The sequence below is a fragment of the Musa acuminata genome, chromosome BXJ1-10 (genome assembly GCF_036884655.1).
Source record: "Musa acuminata AAA Group cultivar baxijiao chromosome BXJ1-10, Cavendish_Baxijiao_AAA, whole genome shotgun sequence".
Taxonomy (NCBI): Eukaryota; Viridiplantae; Streptophyta; class Magnoliopsida; order Zingiberales; family Musaceae; genus Musa; species Musa acuminata.
In genome coordinates, this window is record NC_088336.1 from 26,924,473 (window position 1) to 26,944,612 (window position 20,140).

The window sequence follows — 20,140 nt, forward strand, 5'->3', positions numbered from 1 at the left end:
CAGAGGATGTGTGGTGATGTGATGGTGTTGTTGGAGCGGTACTTGGTTGTCAATTGACGAGCCAAAACCCACCGCCAGCAGCACCAGCAACAGCTGCTGCAGCTATCGTCAGTCGTCTCCGCAAAAGGAGCCTGCAGCCCCAATTGTCTACCCTCCTCCTCAACCTCGTGCAGAGAAAGGGTGATGTAGATGACCAGCAGATCACTCTCAACATCCAAACACCAGGACCAAAGCGATCGCAGCAGGTCTGGGGAAAAAAGTAGCTATTTCCGTTACCCCCCCCCCCCCCCCCCCCCCCCTCCCCCTCTCTCTCTCTTTCTCTCTCTCTCTCTCTTCTTCTTCTTCATCACTTGCAGCGCGTCCGGTGAAGAGAGAATGTCCTCTCCACTGACGCGTTCTTCTGTTGCTCTACATGGTGTCTATCCAAACTCTTTTTTGCCGTCCTTTCCTTCTGTCTCGATCTCTCTGCCTCTCCCTTAGACACAGAACCTGATTACAGTAGTCTTCGAGCCTTAAGGCCAGGAGGGGAACGAGAGAGAGAAAGAAGAGGAGCAGAAGAGCATAATCTGCTTCCGCAGCCTCTTTTCTACGTAGGAGACAGTTGCCTGCACTGGCTAAGTCCACAAGATAAGGCAAAGATGAACGAGCGCAGCGAGGGACGCGACTTCATGAGTGTGGACTCCTTCTCGCAGCTCCCGTTCATCCGCCCGGTCCCCAAGCCTTCCTCCTCCTCCTCCTCCTCCACCTCCGGCATCCGCCTGTTCGGCATCGAAGTCCCTCACCATCCCACCAACGAAGAGGACAACACCGAAAAAGACCACACCACCACCGTCAACGGCGGAGGTGAGAGCGCACGCAAGTTCGAGTGCCACTACTGCTATCGCCAATTTCCGACATCGCAAGCGCTCGGCGGGCACCAAAACGCCCACAAGCGCGAGCGCCAGCACGCGAAGCGGGTTCACATCCAGTCCGCCGCCCTGGCCGCGATCCACCACGGTCCGGCAGCCATCGACGGCCATCATCTCTACGGCTTTTTTAATTACCACCAACCATTCGGCCCGGTGTTACCCGCAGCCGCCCACTTCGCTGTCGACTCTCCTTCGACGCCGCACTACCCTGCATGCCACGCCACTAGCGCCGCCAGTGGTAGCTTCGGTGGTTGTTTCTACGGCGGGCTTGGTTCGGCGGCTCAACCCATCAACGGCAGCCCGTTGCCGGGACTCTGGAAGGCCCCTGGGGTCGTGCATGGCAGCGCGAGCGTGGGGTTAGTCCATGGGGACTCTCCGATGCCTTCACCTACGACAAGACGAGATCAAGAGCCAAGAATCGAGGGAATTGGAGGCATTATCTCAGATGGCAACGATCGTGGTGCTTCTTCCGCATCTTCCAAAAGCCAATTTGCTTACCAGCTGATGCCCGGCGTGAAGGAGAACGTGAGTTTGGATTTGCACCTGTGATCAGTAACACTCTTGTGGGATTTCGGATGATACTATGGCTTTGTTCTTCCTTAGTTTCTTTCGTCATGTTGTGGTGTTGCCCAGAGAAGTGGCCATCCTTTTATCGTCAGGCAAAGGAAAAAGAAAGAACAGGAATTCTATCTCTCATTTGGACAACACAATGCATCAAGAATTTTCACTGTGAATCTATAAACATATGATCTGCAAGAGTGTTGCTCACTCTGTAGATTTTGATCCCTGCAATCTTCAATCTTTGACTATATCCATGTAACTCTTTATTATTTGTCGATCCTTGTCTCAGGGAGTACCATTCCTGTTGCTTGTGAGTGTTCCAACTCTCTAATTACCTCTCTGAAAGGTATCTTTGCGACATATTGTTCATTTAGAGGATTCCAAGTAGTGAATTATATCACATAGTAAAAGACCTACATGTGCTCTTCTTGAATGAGCTTCTACTTGCACCTGTAATTATTGATAGGAACACTGAGATGCCAATGATTCCTTAATAGTTGATGACATTAGCTAGTTGTCTACTGAGAAAACAAGTCCATGAGACACAAGTGGCATACTCTGTTAGCATATGACTGACTGCATTGGTTCAGGAGCTGCAATGAGCTATACATATTGTCACCTTTGTACATGTGAGGTGAAAACAGTATCTTCATTCCTAACTTCTATTCCTTCTGCAAAAAGTGAAGCATGTAATGATCAAAGGCTACTTGCTTTCTTCAAAATGCATGAGGATCCTGACAATGGAACAATTGCTCATCAAAGCTCCAGTATCAGCTCAGTGCAGAAGGGTTCATGTGCCTTTCATTTCTCATGTTGCCCTGAAGAAATTATTCATTTGTTTGATACTGTAATACCCCTGACATGAAAATAATGAAGTAATTCGATGATGTTAATTTGATTTTGTACAACGTATCGAAGATACTTCTTGCATACTTGATCAGTATGACAATCTATATAGTTTCTACATCGACAAATTTCAGCTCTTGTATACATTACAAGCCCAAAAATTGCAGAGAAGACATTTAACAAATTCTAGCAGAAGTGATTTGTCGCTATAGATCTTTCCTTCATTTTTCCTATCTATCATAGACAAATAGGAAGCTATTCACATACTCATTATCATCCAGAAGTTTCCAATAATTCCCACTCTGGGACTTCTGCATTCCCTTCCACCCAACTGCAGGCCGGAACCTTCTTCAAACCTTTCTTTGAGATGTTGCTTCTTAACTCGGCCACATCGTTCCATTTTCCAGATAATGCAGACATATTGGCAGCAATCACGTAGTTTGATCCTAGGTCAGGCTCCTCTTCCAGCAGAAGCTTCAGCAAGTCGTCACCGATATCAAAAGATTTGCCGCTTTTCCTGCAAGCTCCGAGAAAGGACCTCAATATGACATTATTTGGAGTAATCGACATGTTCTTAATGAACTCATAAGCAGTTTCTAGTAAACCTGCTCGGCCAAACAAATCAACCATGCAACCATAGTGCTCAATTGTTGGCTTGATATGAAACTCATTTACCATTCTAGAAAACATTGTTTGGCCTACATCTACCATACCGAGGTGGCTGCAAGCACATAAAATGACGGAGAATATTGTACTGTCTGGTCTTACACCACTAGCTTCCATCTGGGAGAATAGATCAATTGCTTTTTCCCATTGGCCATGATCAACGAAACCTGCGATCATAATTGTCCATGACTGCAAGTCCTGCTCTTGCAAGGATTTGAAAACTTGGAAGGCTTCTTCTAAGAGCCCACATTTAGCATACATGCTGACTAGAGCGGCACCCAGGGCAACATCCAATTTGATGTTGTTAACCACTATGTATGAGTGAATAGCTCGTCCTGTACACGGACTAGCCAAATAACTGGAAGCTGAAAGTAGGCTTATTAGAGTAACTGAGTTAGGTTTAACATTTGCTGATCTCATTTCCAAAAATACCATTAGAGCTTCAACAGGATGGCTGCTGTAAATTAAATAGAACATCAAGGGTCAGAATTTGTCACAACTATTGTGAAAAAGAAAAAAGACAGGGATAAACAAAAAAACAAGAATAGAGGTTTATAGGTATTGCGAGATAAAGCATAGGATGCATCTAGGAAAATAATGCATGTCAAATGTTACATATGCTTCATCCAATCTTAGGTGGGGTATCAAAAGAGAACTAAAAACAATTTGATGCTAAAACTCCATGATATCATTGAATCAAAACAAAGGTGCTTACTGGATGGCTAAAGACACCATTGTCTCACACCTATAAATTGGGACAGGGCTCTGTCCATGTATCTGAACTCACCGATCGAAAAAAGCCTTTTAGTTCCAGTCGACTCAAAGAAAATATGCATCAATTGTATGATTCACATAAACTATGCCCTTTGAGATGAAAACATAACTCACCGAATGACCCATAACTTGTACCAAAACTTAATCTACATAAGAACAAACTGAAATTAAATTACGTCAAGCATGCATCTCCTTGAAGAGATGCATCCACTGAATGACCATAATCTGATTATGCCTTTCGTTGTCATATAGAAATATGTTATATTTTGAAGAGTGTTGATGGAAATATCCTCTTTGTATCCTCGAATACAAATATTTTCACAAACATAAATTCTTAATTACGATTTAATCTTCAAAAGAAATTATCAGGTTTAACCCTGATAATATGATATGTCCGCCGGTTTGGATTTCGCCCATCATCGACCGGTTATAACAATAATAGTTCAGGAACTTTAATCAAAGCGAAGGTTGAATAAAGAGCATACCTACCAAGCAAGATATCCTTGGATCATGGAGCTCCATGTGACGACGTCCCTAACACCCATTTCGTCGAACACTTCACGAGCGCATTTGGACACCCCGCAACAAGCATACATGTGCAGAAGAGTATTCCCAACGTATAAATCCAAGAAAAACCCGGCCTTTAAGACCACCCCATGAACCATCTCACCGACTCGCAGCACGGAAGCACGGCCGCACGCCCTGAGAACAAACGGATAGGATAAGTTGTCAGGGCGCCCGTTCCCTGCACGTCGGAGGGCTGAAAAGAGGTGGATGGCTTCTTGGGGGGAATCGGAATCGGCGTAGGCTCGGATAAGGGAATTCCAAGCGAAGAGAGGAGGAGGAGAGGCGAGGTTGGAGAGGACGGAGCGGGCGTGGGCCAGGGAGAAAGGCCAGAGGGAGGAGATGAGCTTGGAAGCGACGGATGGGCGGTGGTCGAGAGCGGCTTTGAGGATGAGCGAGTGGAGTTGAAGGAGGTGGAGGAGGGAGGAGGACCGTCGGAAGAGGGAGGAGAGGTGGCGGGAAGACCATAGCATCTTTTGGATGCGTTGGGAAATGACAGACGAGAGGTTCAAACAATAGAACGAGAGGCGTCAATGGACCCGATAACCCGGTTATTCAATATGAATCCGATCGCAACAGGACGCCGATCCTTCATCTATATGATCTTGTTAATAGCCTCGATTCGAAGCTATTCGGATCCAACATGATGCAGACCCGGACCCAGGAGGCCAAATCAAAACAAGAAACGGGTTATCGGGTTTTCTCTTCTCCCCACAGGTTTTCTATTCTTCTCTCTCGGAAACAATGGTCTCCCTCCCCTGTTTCAAACCAATGTCCTCTTCATCATCATCATAGCTGTTTCCCAGTGGGTTCAGAGCATCCAAAAGTGCATGTTGGAGTATGAGCGAACAATATTCAATCATATCTTTGCATCTTTTGCTTTTGTTCTTGTTTGTATGACAGTCTAATTTAATCTTAGATTGAATATTACAATGCAATTGGAAATTGCTTTTGTTCTTGTTTGTATGACAGTCTAATTTAATCTTAGATTGAATATTACAATGCAATTGGAAATAGCATATCGCTTTATATCCCACCAATTTATTCCATTCGCCTCTTTCTTCGAAACACAAAACGGACTGACATGACCGACACCATCTGACGGTCGATAGTAACACGCACAACAACAGTAATAAAAGGCCCACGACACGTGGGGACCGGACGGCGAATAAACGTGGCTACTTTCTTTTATTGTGGTCGAGATATTTAGTCGAAGAAGACGACGATGGAAAGGAGGGGACGGCAACGGGGTGGGGTCATTTGCCGGACGCCGCGGCTTTGGTCTTGGCGGCCTCGAGGTCGACGGCCTGCTGGAGGAGGTTGGAGCCTTGGTCGTCGTCCTCGAGCACGATCTGGAGGGGGAAGTCGCCGAGACCGTCGGCGATGGCGAGGAGGATCCGGCGCATCTCGGAGCGGAACTCGTCGCGGTCGACGGTGCCGCTGCGGTCCAGGTCGAACTGATCGAAGATGGAGTTGTATAGGGCGGCGACCTCGGCCGGTGGGGTGACCACGTCGACCCCGAAGTGGGTCTCCAGGAGGCGGAAGGTCTCGAGGGCGCGCCGCAGCTCGGCGCGGGAGAGGACGCCGTCCCCGTTGAGGTCCAGCGCCGCGAACCGCTCGTCCACGCTCCGGTTGAAGACCTCCTCGTCCCCCACGAACGCCCGCACCGTCGACCCGTCCAATATCACTACCCCCATCTCTCTCTATCTCGATCGCAGACTCCCACTCATACACACAAGCAGCGATTTAATTGTGTTGTATATGGTTTGTGCTTATCCATGGGATCTTTCGAGGATGGATGTTTGAAATTACGATAGCGCCACTAGTGGTCGAGGCTTTGGCGTAGGGTGCAGAGAAGGACTTGGTCAACCGTGTACACAGAATATTGCCACCATCCATATGGCGCTGAGATTCGTGTCGCAGCATACAAGTGAAAGGGATGATCAATTGAAGCTTATGAAACGACCAATTTAATAGAGAAATCATAATACTGTCAATATGCAACAGGCGAAGGTAATTGAAGAGACTGACTGGGTAGAAGCGATCAAGTCAACGCAATGGTACAACGTACTTGATCGCTCTGTTCAGATTTGAACTGCAGAATTGATAGTGTGGAAGAGTTTGGCTCGAAGACTCGGTTTCTATATTAATCTGTATGAAAATTTAGGTTAAATAAGATTCTCGATGCCATCTATCCAAACAAATCAATAGCCAATAGGAGTGGGTGCCTAATGTAAATTTTTTTATTACAAGTTAACGAGTGAAAATATTTTAGGATAAAAATGAATTGTTTCTCGATCGCCTAATTATTGACCCGATCCTCCTAGTGGTACTGTCACATGTTGAGTTATAATTTAAGGAGAATATTTTTCTGAAGTTTTTATTTTATAGTTAAAATGCTAAGCGAAAAAATCTCAACAGTCCTAATGATCATCTCATGTCAAAATCCCCAAGGTTTTGATTCTGTGAATTGAACGTGTTGTAATGGTTTCACTTCAAAGTTGCGTGTCATTTACATACTAGTTATATCTCCTCGATGGTTTAAATCGATTTCATATCTCTACCTGAGATATGTCCTAACATTTGTATTCACTGAACTACACACCTCTTCTCTCCAAAATGTATTCACTAATTGTTTACTCATACTAAATCCTGACTTGTGTCCTAATTGAACGGGGAGCATATTGTTAACCATAAGTCGATCCAATTCAATCTAAACTTGAGGATGCAAGGACATCCGAGAAACCCACGTGACAGTCTTATGAGACTATTGTTAAGGAAGATATCTAAGATTACTCCGTGGTGATTTTTAGGGGGCTTTTGAGTATCTGAGGTGGAATATAGTTCTTTGGTATATTCCTATATGAAGGGCAACTATGAAAGAAAATTTTCTGACCCTGACCCTCAAATACTCAAGTTAATTCTCGAATAATATATAGTGTAAAAAGATTATTTGGAGAGGAATTTGGCCTCTAGGCTAGTGTTTTGCTCTTCCTTTGGTGTTTTGGTCATGGGAAATATAGACCTGAACAACCTCCCATGGACTATCATTCACGGAGGCTGACTAAGAGGGGTGCAAACCCAAATGACATGAACAACCTCCCATGGATTATCATTCATAATAATTGTAAAGCTCTTCCTTTGGTGTTTTGCTCACGGGAAATATAGACCTGAACAACCTCCCATGGACTATCATTCACGGAGGCTGACTAAGAGAGGTGCAAACCCAAATGACCTTCCGTGGATTATTATCTACGGAAATTGATCGAGTTTCCATAGATTGTTATTGTCCATGGGAGGTTGATAGGAGGGGGGGGGGGACTCAGACATTATCTTTCACATCAGTATTTTTGTGATTAACCCTAAAGCTACTCCATCTACATTTTGGGGGCTGAGGTTGATTATTTAGCAACATATATCCAAAAAAAAGTGCCAGATCATTCTTTGGGGAGAAGTAATATGCTTGTTACGCTAACCCTAAAGCTACTCCATCTACATTTTGATCGATTTGTGTTCTTCTTCTTTCTTCCGTTCTCCTTCCGATATCGCCCTCGTAGACTATTACTTCAACACCATCCACCATGAAGAAAAGAGAACCTTCTCTCAACCCTTGCGATCGCATCAGCATGTTGCCTGACTGCTTGTTGATTCACAGACTCTCCTTATTGTCACTCGATTACGCCTACAGAACAAGCTTCGTTTCGAGGTGATTCCAGAATCTATGGAGCCATCTTCCTGATCTCGATGTCACCCCTAATCTCGAGATCAAGGCTCCCTTTTTCTCGTTCGTCGACAAGCTGCTCTCACTTTACGTGGCACATAACATACGCAGACTCCGCGTTGCCTTCTTCTACGAAGACGTCTCACAAGTCCAGTGTCCAAGAACTGGAGCTGGTGCTGTGTCCCCTTGACATTAGTACCCCGATGCTCTCTTTAACTCTCCTTTCTTGCACTTATTTGAAATCACTCAAGCTCCAATACTTCGACATCAACCTCGTTGAGCTCCATTGGTTTCAGTCCCTTGAACTGGTTAGCCTCAGTTACGTCAGTTGTGATGGTGCAGTGATCGGTGACCTGATCTCGGGCTCGCCTCGTCTCGCGATTCTAGATATCCGGCGTTGCGAAGTGAAAGGCGATCTTGATATCATCGATTTCAGGGGTCAGCTCGAGTGGCTAAGGGTTGGCTTGTGCAGCGATAAAGGAGTTCTTGATTCCAAGGTCGAGATAGCTGCTCCAAACCATAAGTTCTTGGACATCGCTAACTATATGCCTCGAGCTAGTTTTCGCTTGCGCTGCCCCTCTCTTGAGATAGCTGCTCCAAACCACCATGCACGCGGCCCATCACGTGCGGGCCGGAGTGGGGTGGTTGGCCCACCATGGGATAGAGAGGTTCTGATCTGGCGTAGCCTGCTTGGGTGAGAGCAGGGGATCCCCATAACAACCCATCATTAGTACATCACGAAGCCTTCCCACATCCTTAGTTGGTAGTTGGACTTATTTGCCCTCGTCTTCCTCGAAGTCGGCGCACCAAGAAACGAATTCTTGTTAGGCTTTTTGGGGAGGAGAAACCCAAACCTGATCCCGCAAGTGGAGTTGCTGGCGGCCCGAGTCGCCCCAGATCTCCGCCTCTTCTCCCATCTCAACAGCCCCTCTTGAGACCTCCGCACGTCGGTGGTGGTGGTTGGGGCCGGCCATGGCAGCGTCTTCGGCCCTCTCGTCCTTTCGCTACGCCGATAGCCTCGTGGTGGTCGGCATCTCCGTCTGCACGGCCTTCCTCTGCGAGGCCATCTCTTGGCTCCTGATCTACCGCACATCTACATACAAATCCCTTCGCTCCTCCATCGACAAGGCCTCCAAGAAGCTCGACACCATGAAGTCCACCTCCGCCTCATCCTCCTCCAAGAAACCCTCGTCCTCCTCGTCCTTGTCGTCGTCGTCGTCGTCTTCGTCCCGGGCCAAGAAGATGGACCGCGTGGAGACCAGCCTCAAGGACGCTACCCGCGAACTCTCCCTCTCCAAGTTCAAGTCCGGCGCCGTCGTCGCTGCCGTCCTCTTCGTCGTCTTCGGCCTCCTCAATTCCCTATTCGAGGGCCGCGTGGTGGCTAAGCTACCCTTCGCTCCCATCCCGCTGGTCCTCAAGATGAGCCACCGCGGTCTGCCCGGGACCGATCCCACCGACTGCTCCATGGTGTTCCTGTACTTCCTCTGCTCTATAAGCATCCGGACCAATCTGCAGAAGTTCTTGGGTTTTGCGCCCCCAAGAGGCGCGGCCGGTGCCGGGCTCTTCCCGATGCCCGATCCCAAAGCTAGCTGATTGTCTGATCCGAAGATTGAGGTGCGGACCGTGCCCCCGAGGCATCAAATTTGGTGAAATTGCTTCTCCTCATGGTTTTCTTGAAATTTGATTGTTCTTGCTTGATGTGTCTTGTGGCATTATTTCGATGAATCTTGGATGTGACTTTTAAATAATCACTTTTTGTGTATGTGCCAGCGATCTATTCTTGTAGCTTTTGCTCACTGTAGAATTTACCAATAATTTATCTGTGCATTGTTCACTTAATGATATTTTGCAGAAGTCTTTTCACGCTAGTGCCCCATATAGATTCTTTTATTTGGATTTTGTATCCTTTTTCTTTCATGCCTGCGGACCAAACGTATGATGTGATAGGGCTGTGTTGTTTTGAGAATTAAGAGAACAATAATAAAGAAGGCTACATCAATAGAAGACTACATGGATTTATTATTTTGGTTATCCTGAACAATTAAGATAGGGGTCTAGCATTGTGCAAACTGTGGTTTCAAATACCGGTGGGACTGGTATAGATGGTAAATATTGATCTCATCAGGAATGGTACATTAGTTCACTATCTTCCGGTTCTCGTTTTTATTATTTTTCAGCGATACTGGATGTTTCAGGTTGATTTACCACTGGAAACGATAACCATACTGATCTGACAAAGTATCAGTTTGGTATTAAACGAAGATATAAAGCCATGATGTGAACTACATTTAGTACGCTTGGTCTGACTGGAATTGTTACCGGATTGAGTTGTAAAACTGTGACACAAACTATATTAGCACATTTTGTGCTATAATAGAATGATATACAGGTACTCGATGGGCATGAAATTCTAAACACCTGGTTACATCTCTAGTTATTTATGTTCATATTCCATAAGGAAGTTTCATAGTTGCTGAACTTGTTTCTTTAATGACAAAGATATGTCAACCAACTCTGTCCATGTCCTATTGTTCAAGAATACAGTAAGTTTGTATTTCTTCTAGTTCAGGAGTCTGCTGGTTTTTGAAAAGTTACTCAATAGAAGACCAAACGTTCCTGCTATTTGAGATTAATGGGTACTCTTCCATCATCAGACTCTGCCTATGGTCCATAAAGCGAGATCAGTTATCTTCTAACGGACACCTGTTAGTTACATTTTACAAGTGTTGAGTATTTCAACATAGTGGGACTCTTATTGGGGTGCTTATATCTTTTAACTTTTTTTTATGGCCATGTATTGCTTTGTATCTTGTGGTCATATCTTTCTTAATGATAGCCCGATTGTCCATTTGACCACTGTTTTTTATCCATGTTTCATTGATCTTGAGCTTTTCCACTTCTCGCCTCTAGTTTCAACTGATTTCTCTCTTCCTCGTTCTTTATTTTTTTGACTGCATAGACTCCATTGACATACAAGTGCAACACTCCTCTTCAATCCTTCACAATGAGATCATCATTTATATTGCTAGTTGCAGTTGGTTGTTGGATATGTTAGATCTTGAGAATTGAATAACTTGGTAGGTAAAGGTAGAATTACTATAGTTACTGCAGGTGCTTAGCTTGACACCTATATAGTAAAAGCTCACAAGACATCAAGGATTTATGTATTGTTGCTTGCTTGGAAATATATGTGCATATACAAATATTACATTTGTATATGTGGATTTATGTATTGTTGTTTGAATATAGTAAATACATTTATATATTTCTTATGTAAAAATATTAATGATACATATCGTACCCCTGTTATCTAGCATTTATGAGTTTAATTGTTGTAACCTACTGTATATGTTCCTAGTGTTTCTAGATGTCCATCCTCCTAGTATAAAAATCTAGAAAATATTATCATATTAATTTTTTGATGGCATCTGTGTATTATCTGACTCAAAAATTGTGAAATGACTTGCATTGCATCTGTTATCCCATTACTGCATAGGCACTTAGGCTATCATTTATGTTTTAGACTAGATTTCTCACTTGAACTACATAACATGGTTGACAACTATGTTCCTGTATCTTCTATTCTCTATTTAAAAGGCTGCTCATAGGTGGGTGAAAAACACATCTCATGTACAATAAGTAGCCTACTTTTCCATGCGCAATGTCTTTTTACCTGTTCTTCTTGCTGAAATTTAAGTGAGGGAAGCCATTGATGTACAATATACTGATGGATTTTGATAAATACTTTGTGTCTGCTTCTATGTATAAATACTTTGTGTCTGCTTCTATGTAATTTGCCTGTGGATGCTTAGTAGTAATCCTATCTGTAGCTCTTGTGTACAGTTATTCAAACTTGAATGTGTCATCAGTAAAGTAGACCATATGAGTTTCATCTGAAATATGCTTTGTAGGATCATAAACAACAATGCAAAAGGTGATGGCTTAAAGCTATCCCATGCAGCCATATCATAATTGAGGACTCGTTTTTCTTTTAAAAGACTCTCGTTCTGCAATTAAGTAATTAGAGTTTATTAGTTGAAACTTGATATTGATGGCTCCTATAGTGAAACGGTATGAAACTGGCGGTATGTACCGGTACATGGACCACCCTCGTTTCGGGCGGCCCTGTCCAATTGAGTAAAAAAAAGAAACGAAAATAGTTGTGGGGTCCATCCAACTCGGTAGCAGCGTTCGCAAGCCCTCTTCTCATGTTCAACGTTGTTTCCACTGTAGCTGGTTCGCAATGCCACTGTTGCTGTCATTGCCGTTGCGTTCGTTCTTCGTCCCAGGTACACTCCCACCTCTTCTCCTTCTCGTCTTTTTTCTTCCTTGTCCTCCACCATTTCTTCTTCTTCTTCATCTTTTTTATTCTTCCTCCACCACTTCTTGTTCTTCCTTCTTGTTCCTCCTCTTCCTCCACCCATGCTCTTCTTCTTTTCCTTTTTGAAACGCCGATACGTACCGATGGTTCGAGACTCTTGCACCGATATTGACTGGTGTACTAGTTCAACCATATCACCGAAATGGGTCCAGTACTTGAAACGGCAATCCTTGGTTATGACCTCATGGTTGATTGGGTTGCTTCAAAGTTTGGTCAGATAAAGGATAGCTACATAATAGGGCTAAACTCCTTTTTTTGTTGTTCGCCATTAGTAAATGTATATTCTAAGTGGAGCATTGAGGTTAAGTTTTCTGGATTATACAATCCGATGCTGCATGCTTAGATTGGGTTTTCTGTTACTGTTGGCATTCTGGAAGTCAGTTGCTTCATGAAAATTGGAAGCTAGCATTATTGCATCATAAACTACTGCATTCTGATGGATGGTGACAAATTTCCAAAATCTTGTTGGAAGTTATCAAAAATAGATACTTTGGCATAGAAGTTTCTTTGGTTGTAGTTGTGATTCTTTGTGGGTTGAAGAAGTGTTTGAAACTAATGGTGGATCTGTGATCGTTTGATCTTAACTTTAAACAAATCTCCGTTGGTGTTTTTTTGTTAAGTAGAATATTTCTTGTTAGTGTTTTGATTGTTGCGATCTCTTGCAATTGCACTAAAATATCAGTTTCAATTGATATTTGCTATCATTTGCAGTCTATCGTCGAATTCTTGAGAAGGCGCATCATAGTGAGGTTATGGAGGATGGTTCTTTCTAGGTAACTCAGGAATAATATTTTGGAAGTTACAAAGGACCTCAGACAATTTTAGTGCTTTGCTGACAAGTTAAAGGAGCTTCCACTGGTAAAAGGATTGTGCTGTATTGTCATTATTATTTTGGTGAAACTTGATGAATTTGGTAATAACCTATTATGGTGATTGAGAGCCTGGGAACAATTATGGTCATTATTATTTTCCGTGCTGCAACTAGCAGTGACAATTCACAGATTTTTCATCATTAATTTAGATTTTTCATCATTAATTCAGATTTTTCATCAAATTACAGGTTTAACAAGAAATCCCTATAATTAATTATGATATCATCCTGGTAAGTTACTCCAAAGAAATAATTCTTTCTGGGGGGAAATAATTCTTTCTTGGGGGGGCGGGGTGGGGGTTTTCAAGGTTGGCTCCTGGGCAGCTTGACATGAATAGAGTGTTCGGGTTTGTGGTCGCATTCAAAATCAAGATGCACAACTGCTCGTTCAACCTCTGCAAGATCCTCGATCCTTATCTGCAGGGTTTCTCCAATTGCGTGGGCTTCTTTCAGAGGCAAATCTTCGGGAAGCTCAATGTCAACCTGCAGCCCCAAAGCTCAATTACTTGACGGAATCAAGTGGAAAATATTATCAAGACCAAAATAGCTACGATGTGAAACACCTTCTTTCTATTAATGAATGAGAAAGCAAATTATTAATAGTTGACGTAGAAGAAAATGACGTCGTTGAAGCACTTTCTCTCCATGCAAAAATTGATGTCGCTTTCTTTGAGATGATAACAGAAGAAAGAACCGACTAACCTCCACAAAGTAAAGGACTCCAAATGTATAAGCTTGGACGGTATCAACAAGATAAGTTAATTTCTGTAGCATCTCCGGTGAAGCCGACTGACCAACCAGTGAGATTGCAATCGAGAAAAAATACGCAGCACCCAAATTAGCCAAAGATGATCCTCCACAACAATAATGGCAAGAGATTTTTAAATACACTCAAAATGGCCGACACGTCAAGACATCAGATGATTGGTCACATAATGTACTATTTGATTAACCCGTGCATATCTTTTTTGCCTATCGTGTGTGTGTGTGTGTGTGTGTGTCTCTCTCTCTCTCTCTCTCTCTCTCTCTGCTTCAATATTCCAGAAAAAAAAAAATTTCAATATGGCAAATCTCAACGTGAACATCCAAATATATCTGGTAATCTCAACCTAACGTCATGAGTTGTCAAATCCAATAAGCTTCAACATTAATTAGCAGGAGGAAGAGGAAGAAGACTAACATATAATGCCAGATATGACAGTAAAAGACGTTTAAAGCAACTCCTGCAAAAGTATCAATATGATGTAACTGCTGTTTGTGCAAAAGAAATTGATGAGATGGTTAGGAAAGGGCAAAACCTGCGTTCTCCCAGACGGTTCCAGACCAATTTATAATCGTATAGATTGCAAGAACGATAGCCCCAGCAGGATCAATCCACCTGTAGAATAGATCACCAAGAATAGCAGCAGCCAGACCAAGAATATTGGTCACGACATCATAGTAATGGTCCTGCGTATCAAAAAGCCATTGAAGTTAACTTGATGCTTCATATGTCAACAAAACTAAACAGCTGAACCTTAGCATAGGCACGGACAATCTTGTTCCCTGAGGTCCTGCAGTAAAGCCACAGAGCTAGCTTTACAAAAGTGGCAGACAACATGATCCGAATACAACAGTTGCACTGAGGTCATGTTGTCAGACGCCTCCTTCTCAATCAACCGTTCGAGGGCTTGAATGAAAACTTGAAATCCTGATGGAAACAATTTAGGTAGCAATGTAACATCCTGACAAAGAAAATATATGTAGAAATATAATTTTTCTCCCATCTTGTAGTAACTTCTATAATTTTTTTTTCTTCTATTATAATGTTTTGATTTAATTTTACATTAAAAATAAATAAAAACATAAATTAACTTATAAAAATCTGATAAATATATTATTATTAAAATTTGATTTAATTCTACCTGAAAAATACACAGACTTACATCAATTGATGTCAAGGATCCAATGAATGTATTATTAGTTTTAAATATCTTGATTAAATATTTTAGGCTACTTAGACATCTACAACCAAACATCTTCTGTGTGGAATGTCATCCTACCCAACATCTACTACTTACAGAGGTAGTAACCAGCTTGGTAGATTTCTGATGCATACATCCATCGTTCCTTGTACATCTATGGACCATACACTGTAGTCTTTTTCTCTGGTCATGAACAGCACCAAAAAAAAAAAAAAGTCCAACTTAGATTTCGTGGCAAGGGGCAGTCATATCAGACTGTCAACTAGCAAATTCCAGGTCAAAACACAAGAATGTCAAGAATTCCAAAGCCAGCGGTCACACAAGAACTTCATAAATCAGATTCCAAGTTTCAATCACAAGAATGTCATATCGTTAATTCAAAAGTCAAATCTGAGGAAAGAGATATACCTAGAGTAGCCATGACAGCAGCAAATATGACGATACCAACTGGTCGTACGCGCAATTTGCCAATCAGGTATTGGTATACGTTTATGTTCTTCATCGAGAGGTGAGTAAACCAGAGGATGCCACCCGCCATAAGATCCAGCAGTGAATCAAGCGTCGAAGCAGCAATAGCTATGGATCCACTTTGTACTGTAGCATAAATCTGCAGCCATGACCCAATTCAGTTTGCTAATCGCACAACACACCCTCTAAACTAGCATGCCAAAATCTGAGACATCAGGCTATGAGAATTAATCACCTTTAATCCCAAGAGGGCAAGATTTGCATAGTTGGAGATCTTCATGGCAAACTCACTCTGTTCTTGCTCTTCAAGTTCCAGAGCTTCATCAACTACGCTAGGCACGTTTAATGACTCAATTTCCTCGAAGGATCTCAGGGTTACGAACTGTCTCTCGTAGTATTCTTTCTCCCCTGGAATTAAAACAGGGAAAAGTGTCTTCACCACGATCACAGACTTATATTTCTTCAGCAAAAGAGGGGAACTCTCAAATGCCAGTTGACGGAGAAATCAAGATTTGAACACCATCACACATTGTCAAGAACAAGAGCATAATATGATTTAGAGGATTCAGTTGGGGAATTTTGATTCAAGATTCGAAAGGAAAATAAGAACATAATATGATTTAGAGGATTCAGTTGGGGAATTTTGATTCAAGATTCGAAGGGAAAACAACAGAAAAGATTCCATAGATTGGCTGTCAACTTCTACAAGAACTCGAAATAATACGTAAATCATATAACAGAATGCGAAACCAATTAGAAAAACAAGAAAGACAGATCAATGTAAAGAAAGAGGAATTAATTTCAACAAATTATACCATCAAAAGAGGGGGCGGGGTGGGGGTGGGGTGGTGTCACGGGCGAAGGGGCTCAAGTCAACCACAGGTGACTTAGAATGGGCGAGAAAGATGGCTGGAATCACTTATCAGATCATTCAACAGCATTTACACCGAAAGAGAATGCGATCGTTAGGAAATCTGAGGGGATTGTGGTTGAGGATGACACGAACCTTCGATGAGGTCTTTGGTGAGGGAGACGTCGATGTCGAAGGGCCTCTCGGGGTCGACCCCCCTCTTCACCTTCTCCGGCAGCCTTGCAACGAACTCGACCCTCATCGAGTTCACCGAGTTCTTGCGCGGCACCCGGGAGGCAACTGCCTCCCCGTTCCGATCCCCGCCCGCCACTAGCAGCGGCGCCCTCACCTCCTCTCCCGCCCTCCCATCCTCCCCTCCCCCCATGATCCCTCTCCCTCTCCCTCTTCTTGATGACCAAGGATCCAGAATACCAGAGGCGAGAGGGCGCCGAGGAGGAGACGGGTAAGGGTAGATATGTAGGGTATAGATAGCGCTCACCATCTCACCGACGTATGCAACGCGAGCCGTTTCTTTGCTACCGTCACGCTAACTTCCTCCGATCCTTCTCTCTCTGTTCTACTTAATCTGGAAACGCCACTTCTCCACTTGTTATCGAAATCTCAAGTAGGTCCCATCGAAGATGCAGAATTTGTTAGGCCGGTATCCTGATTCCGGGGGAATCTCAAAGATTCCTAATTATATATGTGTACCTGAAACATACATGTGTAGATATACGCCACAAATTTACTGGTGGTCTAATACTATTATAGAGGTAGACAAGAGGGATGATAATTAGCAGATTAATTGTGGCATGTAAAAGGTGTAGGAGGTGATTTTAGACTCCAATTGTGATGTGATGGAAACAAAGGAGGATGTTTATGGTTGATTGATCCCTTAAAAAGTTGATCTGACAAATAATATGAGTTGCTTATTAAATGCAACTTTTTTTTGTATCATAATTGTTATTCCATCTTTCTGTCTTGTTTCAATTTATTTTATATAAAAATAAAAAGAAACAGGTGGATGGTGGAGATCAAAGAGGGGAGTGGAATGGATTGTTTTGATGGAATTATAAAGGATAGTCTCCATGGAAATTACATTCCTATTTATCTGTGGAGGCACTAAAATTACACAACTGGCTGTGACCTGCTCACCAAAGATTCACAACATTATCCACAAAGATCTCACAAGTTGTGTGATGTTTCTCCTGTGTTTGTGTGTGTGTGTGGAAGGATTCAATTCGATCATGCATGCATTCCAAGTAAATAGCCATTCTTACTTTGATCTCTCTCATGGCCAAGCAGGACCAAGAACACATCAGGACCAGTTTCTTTTGGAACTGAGTTAATGTTTGATGGATGCATCAATGCATCTATCTCTCACACCTCTCTGTTCTTCCTGTTGACAATAAATAAGAAGAGGAAACAGAGTGAGTGGTGAAGGTTGGGTTTAACTTTTAAATATTGTGGAAAGAGGACATCGACAAACTGACATTAATATCAGAAAGCCACATCTGTCTGTAAAAGATAGCCACTGGCAGATAAGAGCCCCACAGCATACATTGAGCTTATCTTATCTAGAGGATATACCCCAACACAAAAAATATATCTATATGATCCACAAGAATAATAATATACAAGTAAATGGGGTTCAATTCTAACCTCCTGTTCATGATGATTAAGGTCAGGAAGAATCAACATATGAATCAATTACTTCATAAGATTTAGAGAGTGAGCAATCTTATTTTCGAGATAATTTATTATTATTATTTTGATGAAGGATAAGTGATGAAGATGATATTTAAATTCAAGATTTTATGATAAATTATCGAAATCTTTCCCAGCTGACACTCTTTTGAAACTTAGATAGTAAGCCATCAGTTTTGCTGATGCTGATGCAGTTTATTAGACTTCTTTGAATATTTTCCTTGTTAATTCATGGCTGGGTTCGAAGAGAAGATTGTAAGGCAACGTGTAGAAGAAAGGCTCATTAAATGTAGGGGTTGTGTCAAATTAAGATCTCATTTTGCACGAAAGATTTTATTTTATATAGTCTTCTTCATTGTTGTCTGTTCTACTCCACCTAATATGTGATCAAAATGTAAAAAGTGGATGTCATAAAGTTGACATTAAATTCATCCTAAAAATCTTAGATTACTCTGTTTTATCAAAACTTTCGATAGCAAGTCATGCTAATCAAAGCCATTAGACATGCTAAGTGCGAGATTAATTGAAGTACGCAAAGCTTCAAAGATACATTTATCACCCACAATCTGAGATGTGAAATGGTTAGTCAAAGAAAAAAGAGCAATTTTGACAGCAGAATTTGCTCGATCGGATTCCATCTAAAGGTCTTTCTTTTTTAATCTCAAAATGAAGCAGAATACTGACCAAGATTTGATGCAATCCCCCACCGAGAAGATTGGAGGCGACCGAGCAAGGCGGTGGTGTGTATAATTGCTCAAAAATCGCCTACAAGAGGAAGAAAGAAAGAGAATGAAGACAGAGCGATAATTAGCGTTTCTTTCTGATCCGGCAGGAAACGTGAAGAAAGCGATAGGAAGCCAGAGGAGGAGAGTGAGCCAATTTGCTCTCTTAGAAATGGGGCAATTTGCTCTCCTAGGGTGAGCAATTTTGAATTTGCTCGATCGGATTCCATCTAAAGGTCTTTTTTTCTTTAATCTCAAAATGAAGCAGAATACTGACCAAGATTTGATGCAATCCCCCACCGAGAAGATTGGAGGCGACCGAGCAAGGCGGTGGTGTGTGTAATTGCTCAAAAATCGCCTACAAGAGGAAGAAAGAAAGAGCGATAATTAGGATTTCTTTCTGAGGAAACGTGAAGATAGCGATAGGAAGCCAGAGGAGGAGACTGAGCCAATTTGCTCTCCCAGAAATGGGACAAAACAGTTATATTCGTCGCCTGAGAGATTCGAACTCTCGCGGGGAAACCCCATGTACTTAGCAGGCACACGCCTTAACCACTCGGCCAAAGCGACGATGTTGTACTCTCATCTTTTAAATATATTATGACATATAAATCTATAACAACCCAAGGCGATCAGACTTCCTCCACAAGGAATTGTAGCATTATTTCTTGCAAGCCGAGCCATAGTTCTACTTCGCTGAGAAGGAGGAGACTTGGTAGAAGAAGAACAACCAACCTTCGACTACGGAGGAGGCAGCAGCGAAGTCTCCACGAATGCTTTCTCTGTTGTAAACCATGGTGAGACCACATAAGAAGTTGCAGAATACTTGTCATACGCTTACGACCACGTGCACTTCTCCGTCGCAGATGCCGTGCACGTTTTAATGTTGGGACTCCCATCACACAACCTAATCCGCGTCTGCCACCGCTCGCCACAATGATTTCTTGCCGTCAATGTCTCAAAATGGCTGACTCATTCCATATCCACGCATCGGATAACTATGACTGCTATCGTGGCAGTCAAAGAATTGACTTCCACACGCATTATATAACGGGGTTGGTTGGATCCTCTTGACTTACCTCGCATTTCTGCAACCCTTCTTCCTGGACAATTGTTTTGATCACGAGCATGACGATC

The 20,140-nt window shown here is 42.8% G+C and overlaps 4 protein-coding genes, 1 non-coding gene and 1 pseudogene across 7 annotated transcripts; 2 read left to right on the plus strand and 4 right to left on the minus strand.

The window, feature by feature from the left end:
- On the plus strand, positions 1–1,784 carry LOC135595844 (zinc finger protein 8-like). Its single transcript, XM_065087271.1, has one exon. It carries the CDS (start codon positions 639–641, stop codon positions 1,455–1,457), a length of 819 nt encoding a protein of 272 aa, XP_064943343.1. The 5' UTR covers positions 1–638; the 3' UTR covers positions 1,458–1,784.
- A 547-nt stretch (positions 1,785–2,331) lies between these two features.
- On the minus strand, positions 2,332–4,944 carry LOC103968528 (pentatricopeptide repeat-containing protein At4g21065). Of its 2 annotated transcripts, none has more exons than XM_065087270.1 (2): positions 4,245–4,944; positions 2,332–3,435 (listed from the first exon to the last, which is right to left on the minus strand). In XM_065087270.1, exons 1-2 carry the CDS (start codon positions 4,790–4,792, stop codon positions 2,589–2,591), a joined length of 1,395 nt encoding a protein of 464 aa, XP_064943342.1. In that variant the 5' UTR covers positions 4,793–4,944; the 3' UTR covers positions 2,332–2,588. The 2 variants fall into 2 exon arrangements, with proteins under 2 accessions (XP_064943342.1, XP_064943341.1); XM_065087269.1 differs by having other exon boundaries at positions 2,332–3,438; positions 4,245–4,936.
- A 382-nt stretch (positions 4,945–5,326) lies between these two features.
- Positions 5,327–6,058, minus strand: LOC135595845 (uncharacterized). The gene has a single exon (XM_065087273.1). It carries the CDS (start codon positions 6,014–6,016, stop codon positions 5,576–5,578), a length of 441 nt encoding a protein of 146 aa, XP_064943345.1. The 5' UTR covers positions 6,017–6,058; the 3' UTR covers positions 5,327–5,575.
- A 2,804-nt stretch (positions 6,059–8,862) lies between these two features.
- Positions 8,863–13,381, plus strand: LOC103968530 (uncharacterized). Of its 2 annotated transcripts, none has more exons than XR_670475.3 (2): positions 8,863–9,686; positions 13,133–13,381. XR_670475.3 is itself a non-coding variant. In XM_009381781.3 (2 exons), exon 1 carries the CDS (start codon positions 9,013–9,015, stop codon positions 9,631–9,633), a length of 621 nt encoding a protein of 206 aa, XP_009380056.2. In that variant the 5' UTR covers positions 8,864–9,012; the 3' UTR covers positions 9,634–9,654; positions 13,133–13,381. The 2 variants fall into 2 exon arrangements, 1 of the variants encoding a protein (XP_009380056.2); XM_009381781.3 differs by having other exon boundaries at positions 8,864–9,654.
- A 94-nt stretch (positions 13,382–13,475) lies between these two features.
- On the minus strand, positions 13,476–19,524 carry LOC135587043 (metal tolerance protein 4-like; annotated as a pseudogene).
- TRNAS-GCU (transfer RNA serine (anticodon GCU)) lies at positions 19,492–19,573 on the minus strand. The gene has a single exon. It is a non-coding gene; the product is annotated as a tRNA-Ser (tRNA).
- Positions 19,574–20,140: the final 567 nt, after the last annotated feature.

What these genes read in the sequence shown, in the direction of transcription:
- LOC135595844 (XM_065087271.1), top strand. Translation starts at nt 639, where the DNA reads ATGAACGAGCGCAGCGAGGGACGCGACTTCATGAGTGTGGACTCCTTC.
- LOC135595845 (XM_065087273.1), bottom strand. Translation starts at nt 6,016, where the DNA reads ATGGGGGTAGTGATATTGGACGGGTCGACGGTGCGGGCGTTCGTGGGG.
- LOC103968530 (XM_009381781.3), top strand. Translation starts at nt 9,013, where the DNA reads ATGGCAGCGTCTTCGGCCCTCTCGTCCTTTCGCTACGCCGATAGCCTC.
- LOC103968528 (XM_065087269.1), bottom strand. Translation starts at nt 4,792, where the DNA reads ATGCTATGGTCTTCCCGCCACCTCTCCTCCCTCTTCCGACGGTCCTCC. An exon ending in ATCCAAGGATATCTTGCTTG is followed by an intron (nt 3,439 to 4,244) that starts GTAGGTATGCTC and finishes TTTAATTTACAG; the next exon opens with CAGCCATCCTGTTGAAGCTC.